At 47.3% G+C, this 16,106-nt stretch overlaps 1 protein-coding gene across 1 annotated transcript in view; it reads left to right on the top strand.

Moving 5' to 3' along the window:
* LOC124002077 (transcription regulator protein BACH2-like) overlaps positions 1-16,018 on the top strand; it is a 105,778-nt gene extending 89,760 nt beyond the window's left edge. Inside the window, exons 3-5 of the mRNA XM_046309335.1 lie at positions 8,424-9,995; positions 11,903-12,109; positions 13,307-16,018. Of these exons, the coding sequence (XP_046165291.1) occupies positions 8,424-9,995; positions 11,903-12,109; positions 13,307-13,801 (2,274 nt within the window). The 3' untranslated portion in view covers positions 13,802-16,018. The remainder of the gene's footprint in view (positions 1-8,423; positions 9,996-11,902; positions 12,110-13,306) is intronic.
* Positions 16,019-16,106: the final 88 nt, after the last annotated feature.

Here is a 16,106-nt window from a genome sequence, read left to right as displayed (position 1 = left end):
AGATTCCGTCTCTCACAGTTGAAGTGTACCTATGATAAAAATTACAGACCTCTACATGCTTTGTAAGTAGGAAAACCTGCAAAATCGTCAGCGTATCAAATACTTGTTCTCCCCACTCTATGTATACGGTAACACCCTGAGAAAGCATTAATTACCTGACTTGACAGACTTTAGGCTCTCCTCGGCGTGGCCATTTTATTACTGTTATGTTGCTATATTATAACAGCCCTTCCATTACATTCAGAGACATGTCCTAGTTTGGTAAATTGGGCGTGTCAGTCAGAGAGAGAAGGAGAGAGAATATAGACTTTTATTGAGTCTCAAAATTCACTCTCTTTTGTGTTCATGTGTCTGTATGAGAGAGACAGAGAGAGAGAGAGATTCTCTCCTACATGTCTAGAGGTAGACTACAAACAATGTATGCAGGACAGAATTAGGTCAATGTCCATTAATAATAAAAACAGAAAAAAAGAGCAATTCAGTTTTGGAAACGTCTAAAATAGTGACATCCAAGCCCTGCAATATTGAGCTGAGCAAAAAAAAATCCCCTCATCCAGCTGGTCCTGGGGCTGAGTTCACAAACCTGTTCTTCTAACACACTGAACACACTGAAGCCCAATCAATCAGAATAACAACCAAATTACAACACAAAACTACACAACCTATTGGGAAACACAAGCACAAAGCAAAATGCAGTGCTATCTGTCCCTAAATGGACAGCACACCATGGCGAACTATCTGACCTGGGTTTCTGTACAAAACATTATAAAAGCATTGACAAAGTACAGGCTTAGTTGGCACAGTCTTGCTATTGAGAGGGGTAGACACAGGAAAACCTGTCTCCCTATAGAGGAAAGGTTGTGCAACCACTGCACCACAGCAGAACCCGAGATAGAGCTGCCTTTCATGATAAAATGTTAAAAAATATATATACATTTCCACAAATTTGAAACTTGTAATGCGTCTGTGTGTAGCTGAGTCAGGCGCAGGACAGCAGATATGAGTAATGTATGCAATTTTACTCAACAATAATCGTCAATAAATCCAAGACCACAAATACAATAACTCACAAACAAACTTGGGGGAACAGAGGGTTAATTAATGAACAAGTAATGTCAAGACCCGGTTATGAACTCGGGTCTCCGGTGTGAGAAACAGTCACTTAGCAAACTGAGCCACTAATAGTCAGCAGAACCCAGAAGAAGAGGCAGACACAACAATACTTGAGACGATGTTTTAATAAAGTAAAAAGGAAAGTTCTTCAGACAAAAATATAAATCCACAACGTCAAAAGTAATTCCAAGAGAACAAAGGTAATCCTCCAAGTCAAAAGGTAAATCCACAAGGTGGTTGGTACAGCAGAAAAAAAAGCCTCAAAAGATAATCAAAAATAAATAAACGAGAACAAAAACAGAGTACCACAAGAGAGTCCAACTGGAGCAACAAATGTTCACAGCATCGCTGGGGCTGGGTGCTAACATTCAAACACAGAGCAAAGAACTGAGAGCAAAGAACTGAGGAAAACTTAGGGTTTAAATACAATCAAGGGAAACGAGGCACAGGTGCAAATAATAACTGGGAACAAGGGAAAACAAACCCCCCCCTTGACGCTCGGCCGACACCGACCTCGGGGATGACCCAGAGGACGAGGCACAGGGCGATCCGGATGGAGACGGTGGAACTCCCGCAGCAACGAAGGGTCCAAGACTTCCTCCACCGGCACCCAGCATCTCTCCTCCAGACCATACCCCTCCCACTCCATGGGGTACTGAAGGCCCCTCGCCCAACGCCTCGAGTCCAGGATGGCTCGAACAGCATACGCCGGGGCCCCCTCGATGTCCAGAGGGGGAGAAGGAACCTCCCGCACCTCAGACTCCTGGAGTGGACCAACCACCACCGGCCTGAGGAGAGACACATGGAACGAGGGATTAATACGGTAATCTGGGGGAAGCTGTAACCTGTAACATACCTCGTTCAGTCTCCTCGGGACTTTGAATGGCCCCACAAACCGCAGGCCCAGCTTCCGACAGGGCAAGCGGAGGGGCAGGTTTCAGGTCGAGAGCCAGACCCGGACCCCTGGTGTGAACACCGGGGCCTCACTGCGGTGGCAGGCGGCGTTCGCCTTCTGCCGCCTCATGGCCGATTGCAGGTGCACATGGGCGGCGTCCCAAGTCTCCTCCGAGCGCTTAAACCATTACTCTACCTCAGGAGCCTCGATCTGGCTCTGATGCCAAGGTGCCAGAACTGGCTGATACCCCAGTACGCACTGGAAGGGGGAGAATTTAGTGGAGGAGTGGTGGAGTGAGTTTTGGGCCAACTCTGCCCAGGGGATGAACGCCACCCACTCCCCCGGCCGGTCCTGGCAATATGACTGCAGAAACCTACCCACATCCTGTTTTACTCTCTCCACCTGCCCGTTACTCTCAGGGTGAAAACCTGAGGTGAGGCTGACCGAGACCCCCAGACGTTCCATGAACGCCCTCCAGAACCTGGACGTGAACTGGGGACCCCGATCAGATACTATGTTCCTCAGGCACCCCGTAGTGCCGGAAGACGTGAGTGAACAGAGTCTCCGCAGTCTGTAGGGCCGTAGGGAGACCGGGCAAAGGGAGGAGACGGCAGGACTTAGAAAACTGATCCACAACGACCAGGATCGTGGTGTTGCCCTGTGAGGGAGGAAGATCCGTCAGGAAGTCCACTGACAGGTGCGACCACGGCTGTTGTGGAACGGTTAGGGTTTGTAACTTCCCTCTGGGCAGGTGCCTGGGAGCCTTACACTGAGTACACAGTGAGCAGGAGGAAACATAAACCCTCACGTCCTTGGCCAAGTTGGACCACCAGTACTTCCCAATAAAACAGCGCACTGTCCGACCGATGCCCGAATGACCGGAGGAGGGTGACGTGTGGGCCCAGTAAATCAACCGGTCGTGGACAGCAGACGGAACGTACAGACGCCCAGCTGGACACTGTAGAGGAGTGGGCTCTGTACGTAACGCCCACTCAATGTCCGCATCCAGCACCCACACTACCGGTGCCACCAGGCAAGAGGCCGGGAGTATGGGAGTGTGCTCCATGGACCGCTCCTCTGTGTCATACAGCCGGGACAGTGCGTCTACCTTAGCATTCTGGGAACCTGGTCGGTAGGACAGGGTGAACACAAAACAGGTAAAAACATGGCCCACCTTGCCTGGCGAGGGTTCAGCCACCTCGCCGCCCGGATGTACTCCAGATTGCAGTGGTCAGTCCACATGTGAAAAGGGTGTCTCGCCCCCTCAAGCCAATGTCTCCACGCCTTCAGAACCTTGACGACAGCCAACAACTCCCGGTCCCCCACATCATAGTTTTGCTCCGCCGGGCTGAGCTTCTTCAAAAAGAAGGCACAGGGGCGGAGCTTCGGTGGTGTACCCGATCGCTTAGAGAGTATGGCTCCTATCCCAACATCGGACGCGTCCACCTCCATTATGAACGCCAAAGAGGGATCCGGGTGGGCCAGTACGGGAGCCGAGGTAAACAGAGCCTTCAGGTGACCAAAAGCCCTGTCCACCTCAGCCGACCACTGCAGTCGCACCGGACCCCCCTTCAGCAGTGACGTAATGGGAGCCGCTACCTGACCAAAACCCCGGATAAACCTCCGGTAGTAGTTGGCAAACCCTAGAAACCACTGCACTTCCTTTAACGTGGTGGGAGTCGGCCAATTACGCACGGCTGAAATGCGGTCACTCTCCATCTCCACCCCTGAAGTGGAAATGTGGTACCCTAGGAAGGAGATGGACTGTTGGAAAAACAGACATTTCTCAGCCTTGATGTACAGGTCATGCTCCAACAGTCAACCAAGCACCTTGCGTACTAGGGACATATGCACACGTGTAGCGGAGTATATCAGAATGCTGTCGATATACACAACTACACCCTGCCCTGCAGCTCCCGGAAAATCTCATCAACAAAGGTCTGGAAGACTGAGGGAGCATTCATCAACCCGTACGGCATGACGAGGTACTCATAGTGCCCTGAGGTGGTACTAAATCCCACCTTCCACTCGTCCCCCTCCCGGATACGCGCCAGGCAGCGTATCAGATCACAGTGATCTGATTGATACCTCTATAGTCAATACACGGGCGCAGACCTCCATCCTTCTTCTTCACAAAAAAGAAACTCGAGGAGGCAGGTGAAGTAGAGGGCCGGATGTACCCCTGTCCCAGGGATTCGGAGACATATGTTTCCATAGCCGCCGTCTCCTCCTGTGACAGAGGATACACGTGACTCCTGGGAAGCGCAGCGTCTACCATGAGATTTATCGCACAATCCCCTCGTCGAAGGGGTGGTAATTGAGTTGCCCTCTTCTTACAGAAGGCGAGAGACAAATCGGCATATTCTGAGGGCATGCGCACTATGGAGACCTGGTCTGGTCTTTCCACCGTAGTCGCACCGATGGAAACCCCTACACACCTCCCTGAGCACTTTCGTGACCACCCCTTGAGAGCCCTGTTGCCACGAAATAGTGGGGTCATGACAGGCCAACCAGGGTAGGCCTAGCACCACGGGAAACACAGGAGAATCAATAAGGAAGAGACTGATTCTCTCCTTGTGACCCTCCTGCGTAACCATGTCAAGTGGAGCGGTGGCCTCCCTAATCAGCCCTGACCCTAATGGTCGACTTTCTAGGGCGTGCACAGGGAAGGGCATATCCACAGGAACAAGGGGGATCCCTAAACTATGGGCAAATGAACGGTCAATAAAATTCCCAGCTGCGCCTGAATCTACTAGTGCCTTATGCTGGGAATGTGGGGAAAACTCAGGAAATGTAATAAACACATACATGTGAGCAACAGGGGGCTCTGGGTGAGCCTGGTGCCGACCCACCTGGGGTGACACGATAGTGCTCTGCCTGTTGCCTCGACTCCCTGAGGGACCCCTCCAGCACCAACCAGCAGTGTGCCCTCTGCGGCCACAGATGGTGCAGGGAATAGCCCCTCCTCCGGTTGCCCTAATCACACCACCTCCCAGCTCCATGGGCGTCGGAGCGGAGTTGCTGGGGGATGGAACTGACAGGCCCCGATCCGGGGGGAACGTACCATGCTGCGCTTCGGTCCAATCCTTGCGACTCCTCGCCAGAAGAAGAGGACGAGCGTTACAAATAATCACAATACACGTCAATAAATCCAAGGCCACAAATAATGAACAAGTAATTGGGGAATTGAAACCAGGTGTGTAAGACAAAGACAAGGACAAAATGAAAAGTGGATCAGCGATGGCTAGAAGGCCGGTGACGTCGACCGCTGAACGCCGCCCGAACAAGGAGAGGGACCGACTTCGGCGGAAGTCGTGACAAAACCCTAATTCAAGGTTTCAGACCTCTGATGAGAATAGGCTACCCATCCTGTTGGGGGAGGAATCAGAGAGCTGTGGGTTGGCAGTGCACTAGATTGCTGTCTACCATAAGATGAGTGACAGTGTCTGACAGACCAACCAACCTGCATGTTCTCTATGCCATTATTATTGTCTATTGTATGGTTATTTTTACTCTTGATTATTATTTTTAATGATAAAGTTGAAAATCTTTAGTATTATTATTATTTTAATTATGTTAATATGGTCAATTAATAACTTACATGAAATTTCCAAAGTACGCTTTTGCAATATGTACATTGTTATGTCATGTCAATAAAGCAATTTGAATTGAAAGCAATTTTAAATTGAAAGCAATTTGAATTGAATTGAAATTGAGAGAGTGAGAAAGAGAAAAAGAGAGAGAGGGAGAAAGAGGGGATAAGAGGGAGGGAGGCGGCCGGGTAGCTTGCTCAGTTGTCACACTTTAGCATTCCTTTGCTTGTGTGTTGGCAGGATTCCTGATAACCCTGTGGGAATTTCTAGATTCAGTGATACATTATATTTCTGCCTCTGTAACTAATCGTGGGCAAAACAGCCCCGGCCCACATTCCACTGCCTCCATTAGCATGTAAAGTCCTCGATCTGTCAATTTGATTAATACTGTATGTCTCTTTGACTCTACCTCATACAGTAATCACTATCAACGACTTTATACGTCAAAATCCATCCTCTAATGACTAGAAAGCATTGCTTATTTTCTCTCTTCTCTTTCTCTACAGACATCCCCTCTCTCCTTCTACCGGTCTCTTTGTAGTGTGGAATTTCTCTTTCTCACTCACACTAATTTTATGTCTATCCATCCTCTCGCTTGCCTCCTTTTTGCTCTGTAGTATATCTCGCAATCTCTTCCACTCTCTCTCTCTCTTTCTCTCCATTTTCTCTCTCATTCAGTTTTCCCTTTCTCTCCCTGTCCTCATTAGAAGGTCTGGTACAGTAGTAACATTAAAAAGGCTTGTCTGTGTTCATAAAGACAATCTTCTATGTGTTCATAAAGACATGCTTCTGGTGTGTTCATAAAGACATGCTTCTGTGTGTTCATAAAGACAATCTTCTGTGTGTTCATAAAGACATGCTTCTGTGTGTTCATAAAGACAATCTTCTGTGTGTTCATAAAGACATGCTTTTGGTGTGTTCATAAAGACATGCTTCTGGTGTGTTCATAAAGACATGCTTCTGGTGTGTTCATAAAGAAATGCTTCTGGTGTGTTCATAAAGACATGCTTCCGTGTGTTCATAAAGACATGCTTCTGTGTGTTCATAAAGACAGGCTTCTGGTATGTTCATAATGACATGCTTCTGGTGTGTTCATAAAGACATGCTTCTGTGTGTGTTCATAAAGACATGCTTCTGTGTGTGTTCATAAAGACATGCTTCTGGTGTGTTCATAAAGACATGCTTCTGGTGTGTTCATAAAGACATGCTTCTGGTGTGTTCATAAAGACATGCTTCTGCAGGCACATGAGGCAGCTGCTGACGCTAGCTGAAAATAGACCCTCAGAACACTCAGCACTCTAACGGCACTCTACCTCCCCCCCCAGCCCCCGACACACACACACACACACACAAACACACACACAGGCAAGCATGCACTGTGTACACAAACACACACACACAGACTGCGCCCACACACTGCGCTCACACACACAGACACACATACACACACACAGACAAGCACGCACTGCGAGCACAAACACACATACACACACACACACACACACACATAAACGGGCACACACACACACACATACACCAGGCCTGCTGGCTATCAGCTACTAAGAGAGAGAACAGGAGAGAGATGAAGGGGGAGAGGATGAGGGATGGGGGTGCTAGAGAGGATGGGGGATGGGGGTTCTAGAGAGGATGGGGAGAGGAGAGGATGGGGGATGGGGGTGCTAGAGAGGATGGGGGATGGGGGTTCTAGAGAGGATGGGGAGAGGAGAGGATGGGGGATGGGGGTTCTAGAGAGGATGGGGAGAGGGAGAGGATGGGGGATGGGGGTGCTAGAGAGGATGGGGAGAGGAGAGGATGGGGGATGGGGGTGCTAGAGAGGATGGGGAGAGGAGAGGATGGGGGATGGGGGTTCTAGAGAGGATGGGGAGAGGAGAGGATGGGGGATGGGGGTGCTAGAGAGGATGGGGAGAGGAGAGGATGGGGGATGGGGGTTCTAGAGAGGATGGGGAGAGGAGAGGATGGGGGATGGGGGTGCTAGAGAGGATGGGGAGAGAGGAGAGGAGGGGATGGGGGTTCTAGAGAGGATGGGGAGAGGAGAGGATGGGGGATGGGGGTGCTAGAGAGGATGGGGAGAGGAGAGGATGGGGGATGGGGGTTCTAGAGAGGATGGGGAGAGGAGAGGATGGGGGATGGGGGTGCTAGAGAGGATGGGGAGAGGAGAGGATGGGGGATGGGGGATGGGGGTGCTAGAGAGGATGGGGAGAGGAGAGGATGGGGGATGGGGGTTCTAGAGAGGATGGGGAGAGGAGAGGATGGGGGATGGGGGTGCTAGAGAGGATGGGGAGAGGAGAGGATGGGGGATGGGGGTTCTAGAGAGGATGGGGAGAGGAGAGGATGGGGGATGGGGGTGCTAGAGAGGATGGGGAGAGGAGAGGATGGGGGATGGGGGTTCTAGAGAGGATGGGGAGAGGAGAGGATGGGGGATGGGGGTTCTAGAGAGGATGGGGAGAGGAGAGGAGAGGATAGAGGGGGCTTGGAGGGGAAAAGGAGGGGGAGTAGGTGAGCTCAAGGGAGAGATGACAACAAGTGAGAGACATATTTTAAGGACGGGTGACTTTCACCTTCAGAGAGGGATGCGCCCCTAGGCACTCATTGGGATGATGGTGGGAGGGGGAGGGGATGTGCTCCAGTTAGTTTGCTCAAAATGTGTCAAAATAAAACATGAATGTGTAGTCTACACAATCCAGAGTTTGTTAACTTTGTGTGTTAGCAGCAGATTTTTCCCAACTCTCACACTCTCCACACAAAATCCCCAGGACGAGTAACAACACAACAGATAACACTGTGTTTCCTCCTCTCATCAGATCACAGCCAGGGGGTTTGCCCCGCTGCTACAGTTTGCCTACACAGCCAAACTGGTTCTGAGCAGAGAGAACATCCATGAGGTGATCCGCTGTGCTGACTTCCTGGGCGTTCACAACCTAGAAGACTCCTGCTTCCGCTTTCTACAGGCCCAGCTGCATAGCGACACGACTGATCACAACAATGACCTTTGTCGCAAGGAGATGCCGCTATCGGCGCACACAGATGACCTCATCGCGGAGGAGGATGGTGACGGTGGTGGTTCCACGTCGTCCGAGACCCCCAGAGTGACGTCATCCTCTGCGCCGAGGTGGCGACCCAATCACTCAACCCTCATGCCCCTCACCAGCAGTCTGACCTCTGACCTCCCACAATGCCCCAAATACAGGAAGTACCAGCAGGCCTGCGCCAAGCACAACGGAGAGAACGAGGACGATGATAGCATCACCTCGGCCGCCCCGTCACTATGCCATGCCTCAGCCTCCCCAAGCCGCTCAGAGACCAGCAGCACCCACCAAGGGGCACAACCCCTTTCCCCCTCCAGAATCAAAGAAGAGCCCCGCTCCGGGGGAGAGGGAGAGGAGAGCCCCCCAGGACTGTCAGAGGATAGCCAGAATGTCCTGGAGATGGAGTTTGAGGGGAGGCCGGAGCCCTCAGCGCATCCCCCCAGCAGAGGTTATCCATCATGCCTGCACCTCCAGAGGGGCCTCCTGGATCTCAACAACCCAGCCAGCACCCTACCTTCCACTCCTCTCACCCAGCAGCTACTGACCAACAGACTCTCACTAGCCCATAACAGGGACAGAGAGAGGGAGGCATCTCAGGGGGAGGGTGGAAGGGACCTCAGGGCGGTGTCTGCAGAGACAGTGGAATCTTCTGTTGGAGACATAGAGGGGGTAGTAGAGGACATGGCAATGAAGCCCCTTGTCTTAGACAGAGTCAGCAAACGGGAAGTAGAGTTGGATCGCCGCAGCAGCGTCATTTTCTCCTCCGGGGCATGTGACCATCTGGGAACACCGTCTCAATCCTACTCTGACCGGAAGTCTCTGGAAAAAGATCTGTTGGAGATCACCTCGAAATCCCTGTGGACAGGTGTTAGTCAGTCTCTCCCCTTCCACCAGACATACTCTCCCCTACCCTCCTCCACCACCTCCTCCACGGCCCTCCAGGACCCCCTGCCAACTATGGCCTGCCGACCGCGGCCCACCACCAGCTGCCCTCTGCCCATAAAGATCTCCTCCTGCTCCCCTGCCTGCGAGCCACGCACACGCACCTCCAGCTCCTGCTCATCTTTCTCCTACCTGGAGGACGGTGGCAGTGGGGACTCGCCCTCCAGCCTGCCCCAGTTTGAGTTCTCCTCTTCCCCATGCTCTGTATCGGGCTCAGGCTTGGCTCGCTGCCTGGTGGGGGAGCAGAGGAAGCACAGTGGGATGGTGGTAGGGGAAGCCATATTCTCTCAGGGCCGCACCAAGATCAAGTGTGAACGGTCGTATGGGGCCAACTCCACTGATGAATCCGGGTCCTTCTCAGAGGGAGACAGTGAGTCTGGCCCTGCCAGAGAGCCAGGTCCCGAAGTCAGTATAATTTATCTATCTATACTACATATTGAAATTGTGATTTGTGCTATTCAAAATGGGTTTTGCCAACATCTAAAATTGCTCTGACAAAATGTTACTGCGTCAGAGAGATACCACGCGGTTAGTGCTATGGCTGGGAAGATGAACTGTGTTGTAATAATTATCTTTTGATGGTTGTCAGAGTTACTTCTGAAAACCAAAAGGGATAAATATCTGAACAAATAGCTAGGACCAGTCCTCTTAATGAACTGCTCAACAAGCAGTGGTGAAGAAATAAGACAGAGAGAGAGAGAGAGAGAGAGAGAGCGACAGGGAATTGAATAGACTAGTTAACTGTACACTATATGACAACTGTTGTTCTGGGGAAGAAGAGCCTGGAGAGCTTAGAACAGTAGTAGTCTTAGTCATCTGTGAGATTTCTGTTTGACAAAATGTCTGGATGCTATTCACCTCTAAAGCTATAGTCATGGCCCGTCCATTGCACACACCATCCATCCATACATCCCTCCCCTATTCACAGCCTAAAGCCTCTAAGGATAAGACCTTGATTTTAAAGTCTTTGTTTACTTTAAGAGAACCGCAGGGATTGCCATGGCAATGCTTAAGCGCCCACTCCATCTCTCATGTTGCTGTGTGGAGGGAAATTAACGATTCTTCTTGTGCTACACTGTGGGCTGATGTCTGTCGTTCAGAGGCTCTGAGAGACTCACACGCAATCAGCAGCTAGAGGTGCCATTTTTGCATTGAATTGCATTTAGTTCATAATGAGGGTTAATGCTTTCCCGATTTTTCTCTCTCAAGTCAGAAAAGGAACTGAAATGTGTGTGTGCGTGTGTGTTTGTATGTCTCCATATGCTCATAGCAGTTCACAGCGCTGACACTTGGTTCAGACAGAACAGACAGGTGTCCCTGTACCCTCCACCATCTGGCACCCTCCCCCAGTTTAGACCCTGCTAACTGGGACAGTGAGCTAGCCAAGCCCCCTGCCTGGAGACAGGGCCAGAACCTGGCCCATATAATATGCACGCACACACACACACACACACACACACACACACACACACACACACACACACACACACACACACACACACACACACACACACACACACACACACACACACACACACACACACACACACACACACACACACACACACACACACACACACACACACCAGTTGACACAGATGAGGCCATCATGTCAGTGCTGGCCCACTCACAGAGCAGAGTAATGAACTGACTGGAGGGATGTAGAGTTAAAAAGAGAAACCAGAACAATAGAGAGAGAGAGAAAAGAGGGAGAGAGAGACACACAGAGACAGAGAAGGCCCCCCAAGATCACAGCTGAAACAGAGCACTCCCTCAGTCCCCTGCCTCTACCCAACTCTCTGTGAGACACATGGCAGAAAGTCACACAGCATATACTCACCCATTATTAAACACTGAATGATAGCACTTTAAAATGGGAACATCATGCGATGAGGAGTTCCTTATGACATAAACAGAGAACTTTATTGTATCTCAAACATCAATTTCAGAACATCAGTCAATCTGTATTTTTTACAATAGTTTCTGTCCATTGTAAATAAATTAATAATTTTGTCCCACAGTAATTGTCTATTACACTGTAAGCAATTGATTTCAAATAAGTGGAGTACCATGCACAGGCTATGACCATCTATTAGAGGTAGAATAACAGTGCCACCTAGTGGGCAGGGTGGGTACAACTGTGTGAGATGGACGCTATCTGGGGGAGTTGAGTAATGAGAGCAGAGGACAAATGTCCATTGCTTGCTGTATCATGGACAAGAAAGTTGTTTTGAATTGTATTGTATTGTATTGTATTGTACCGGGTAGAAACTACTGTATATCCCTAATGCATTCATCTGTGTTTTGTTAAGGTCAAACTTCCCTTCCCGGTGGATCAGATCACCAATCTTCCGCGTAATGACTTCCAGATCATGATAAAGATGCACAAACTGACCTCAGAGCAGCTGGAGTTCATCCATGACATCCGGCGGCGCAGTAAGAACCGCATCGCCGCCCAGCGCTGCCGCAAGAGAAAGCTGGACTGCATCCAGAACCTGGAGGTGGAGATACACAGACTGGTACATACACTGTTTTAATGGTCCTGTGTGGCTCAGTTGGTAGCATGGAGTTTGCAATACCAGGGTTGTGGGTTCAACTCCTACGGGGGACTAATATGAAAATGCATGCACTCACTACTTACTGTAAGTCGCTCTAGATAAGTCTGCTAAATTACTAAAATGTAAATGTTAAGACTCAGGTCTACTTATTATACAATGAACAGTTACATCTCTACTGTTAGCATTTGTAGTACTGTCAGTTTTTTTTAAAGAAGGTTTTATTTGTGTTTCCTTATGCATGTGGCTGTCTGTGTTTGTGGTTATGTACTGTGTACATATGGATTCTCTAGGTGTGTATACAATGTTTGTAAGCTGTGTGTGCATTCAATATGTGTAAGCTGTATGTGTATTCAATGTGTGTAAGCTATGTGTGTATTCAATGTGTGTACGGTGTGTATATTCAATGTCAATGTCTGTAAGCTACTGTATGTGTGTATTCAATGTGTGTATTTAATGTGTGTAAGCTGTGTGTGTATTCAATGTGTGTAAGCTATGTGTGTATTCAATGTGTGTAAGGTGTGTATATTCAATGTGTGTAAGGTGTGTGTGTATTCAATGTGTGTAAGGTGTGTGTGTATTCAATGTGTGTAAGCTATGTGTGTAAGCTATGTGTGTATTCAATGTGTGTAAGCTATGTGTGTATTCAATGTGTGTAAGGTGTGTGTGTATTCAATGTGTGTAAGGTGTGTGTGTATTCAATGTGTGTAAGCTATGTGTGTATTCAATGTGTGTAAGCTATGTGTGTATTCAATGTGTGTAAGCTATGTGTGTATTCAATGTGTGTAAGCTATGTGTGTATTCAATGTGTGTAAGGTGTGTGTGTATTCAATGTGTGTAAGGTGTGTGTGTATTCAATGTGTGTAAGGTGTGTGTGTATTCAATGTGTGTAAGCTATGTGTGTATTCAATGTGTGTAAGCTATGTGTGTATTCAATGTGTGTAAGCTATGTGTGTATTCAATGTGTGTAAGGTGTGTGTGTATTCAATGTGTGTAAGGTGTGTGTGTATTCAATGTGTGTAAGGTGTGTGTGTATTCAATGTGTGTAAGGTGTGTGTGTATTCAATGTGTGTAAGGTGTGTGTGTATTCAATGTGTGTAAGGTGTGTGTGTATTCTCAGTGTACCCGTAACAGTCATGTACTGCATGTGTGTCCTTGCAGGTGCATGACAAGGACAAGCTGCTGAGTGAGAGAAACCAGCTGAAGGTGTGTATGGGTGAGCTATGGCAGAACCTCTCCTACCTGTCCCAGGCTGTGTCCCAGGAGGTGTGCAAGGAGGCACAGGGGAACCACGAGAAGACCCACGCTCTGCTCCCTACACACAGGTCCAGAGATCCTACTGCCACTACCAACAGCATCTCCATCACGGCCAGCATCGACCTCACCTCCAACCCACGCTCCCCCACCTCAGAGGGCAGCCATGTCAAGTCCCCCTGCCCCTCTGAAAGCCCCATGGAGAGAGCCGTTGGCGCTGGGCCGGGGCGGCAGGGCAGTGGCGAGATAGATGTGTCTGACCTAGGGCAGGAGGACCCTGAGTCTTCCCTGGAGCCTGGAGCGTCTACGGGTGTGTGTAGCCCTACTGTTTTGGTGGATTTCTCTCAGGAGATGACTGAGAAATGTACAACAGGAGAACAGCCCAGACAGGACTGTATCTAGCTAGCAACGGAAAATGAATAGCTAGTAACAGGGTGTGTTTTTGTTATTATGACACACATCTCTACCTTGATTTGTATACATTTTGAAGTACATTTGCTCTCTGTGTTTTTTAAAGGATGACACTACAGTTGTCTTATCAGCAATACTTTTAAACAGGTATTTTGGAGTTATCGAACTCCATACAACATTGCTCTGGCAGCTCTCTTTCTCTCTCTATTTCTGTCTCTCCCTCCCTCCCTCTCTCCCATCATGGGAGTATAAACTCAGGAATTCCTCTGAATGTTTAATAATGTTCAATAATGTCTCTGTAAAAAGCTATTCATTTCAAATTGTACATCTGAAGAGTTCTTCTCTACAGCTGAGAGTAGAATGAACTCTCATATGCAACGTTTCCTTCAGTTCTAATTTCTCACTTTCTTTTTCCTGCATTGTTTATGTACATTCCTCTTTTGCCTTTAACACACAGTAGCATCTATGGTGAAAGAAAGAAAGGAATCAACATACTGTAGCTAAAGTGGGAAATAGAAGAAAAACAAAATCGTATTGCACCGTTCAGCACCTTCAAGAGGTCATCTAATTTACACTAACAATGCATTTACACTAGCAAATGCTTTGACATTGGCACTTAGAAATGAAAAACTCCCAAGTCAAGTACTTACTTAAATTATATTCAACAAATATAAGTGTCAAAGACTAACATTCTTATCTAAACCATATTACTATTTTAGGGGTAGAAATGTACTGTCCTACATGTGGTGAAAATGTAATATTTTGTTCTGAGGTTATTTCCCATTACATTTAGTGTAAATCAGATGTATTAAAGAATTGGGGTGCAAGTGGAAGTCACCACATATTCCTGGTTTGATAATGCTTAAATATAAGAGTGCAATTTATCCTCTAAACTTGTCCAGTATTCCTAATGGTGTATTATCAAGTGAAATGTTGAATACTAATTCAAAGAGATGCTTAGATAGTTGTTGGTCCATGATAATGCCAAATGATTCCATTGTGGAAGATCGTTCTGTAGCATGTGTCATGGGTAGATTAGTGGTTTCTTTGTTTTCTCTAGGAACTTTCCAATGTCACATTCTGGGAATTTCAATTGATATCTTTTAGTTTTTCTCAAAGTATGAAGTACCAATGACAGAGCTCCACAGAATGTACTGTTACTCTGAGTACACTGAATATACCGATCACCCCATTTTGATATTTTTGAATTTGATAAATAAATATAAACATGTTCAGTTATTTATTTTGACAATGTTTCTGTGGGGATGATTTGTTGGCACAAAATGTAGGCCTGTAAATTTCCTAACATTGATTCTTGTGATTTTTAATGGTTGTTGTTTTTACTGACAATTTGGATGAAAGACAAGTCTTTTGTGTTTTATGATTCACAATGTCCTTATTTAGTACAAATTAAGCAAAACGTTTAAAGAGGTTAAGTGTTTACAAAAGTCTGTGTAACGTGTTTGTGTTTTTTAAGGATTTTTCCATGACAAGAGACTTTGCATCATTGGATCGATAAGTTTGGGTTTTTAACTGTTTTTAAAATGGAACACTAGGGTTCACACAAGATTTTAAACGTATGTTTGACAAATGCAGCTCCAAGTCTTGCCTTAGAGGTTTCAAAGGCCAAACTCATGTGAAAGGGTAGGGAAGGTGTCAATTTAAAACCATACTGTGGAAAAATAACGTTCTGTCCGTACCATGAAAGAAATGACTGATTTCAGTACAACCACAATGTTTACTTGTTGGGGGAAAAAACGTAATCGCAAAATCTCTTAATGTGCATTAACAATGTTATTTTTCCACAGTGCAGGTTTGATTGAATCCCAGCCTGAGTGTATGCAGAGGTTCTGCCTCATGAACATTTTGGACTCTTACACTTATCTACCTGCAATTCTGCATACCTCTCATTTTGGGTCAAGGACTGTACAGTTGGAATATGTTGTGTGTGGTTTTGTTTCTATGGTTATTATTGTATTTGTAGATTTTTGGTGAGATATTTTTTATGTGTAATTTGAGTAAACTGCAAGACGACAGATCAGCTGTTTCACTTTTCCCTTTTTAGCTTATAATGTTCAAATTGCCTGAGTTCGTCATATTGTAAATATTATGTAACTGTTGTTTTTGTTAATTTTACATGCACATGTTTTGGAAGAAAACTTTTTGTCAAGACGCAATTTCTGTTTATGGATTAAAACAAATAGCATGCGCCAATTCTTTGTTTATTTTTTACTGTAAAATTATGATATATCTCAAAAATAACCCATCAAAGACGATGACAAAAAGTGATTTTCAG

The sequence above is a fragment of the Oncorhynchus gorbuscha genome, linkage group LG17, assembly GCF_021184085.1.
Source record: "Oncorhynchus gorbuscha isolate QuinsamMale2020 ecotype Even-year linkage group LG17, OgorEven_v1.0, whole genome shotgun sequence".
In the NCBI taxonomy this organism is placed as follows: domain Eukaryota; kingdom Metazoa; phylum Chordata; class Actinopteri; order Salmoniformes; family Salmonidae; genus Oncorhynchus; species Oncorhynchus gorbuscha.
This window is presented reverse-complemented; position numbering and strand designations above follow the sequence as displayed.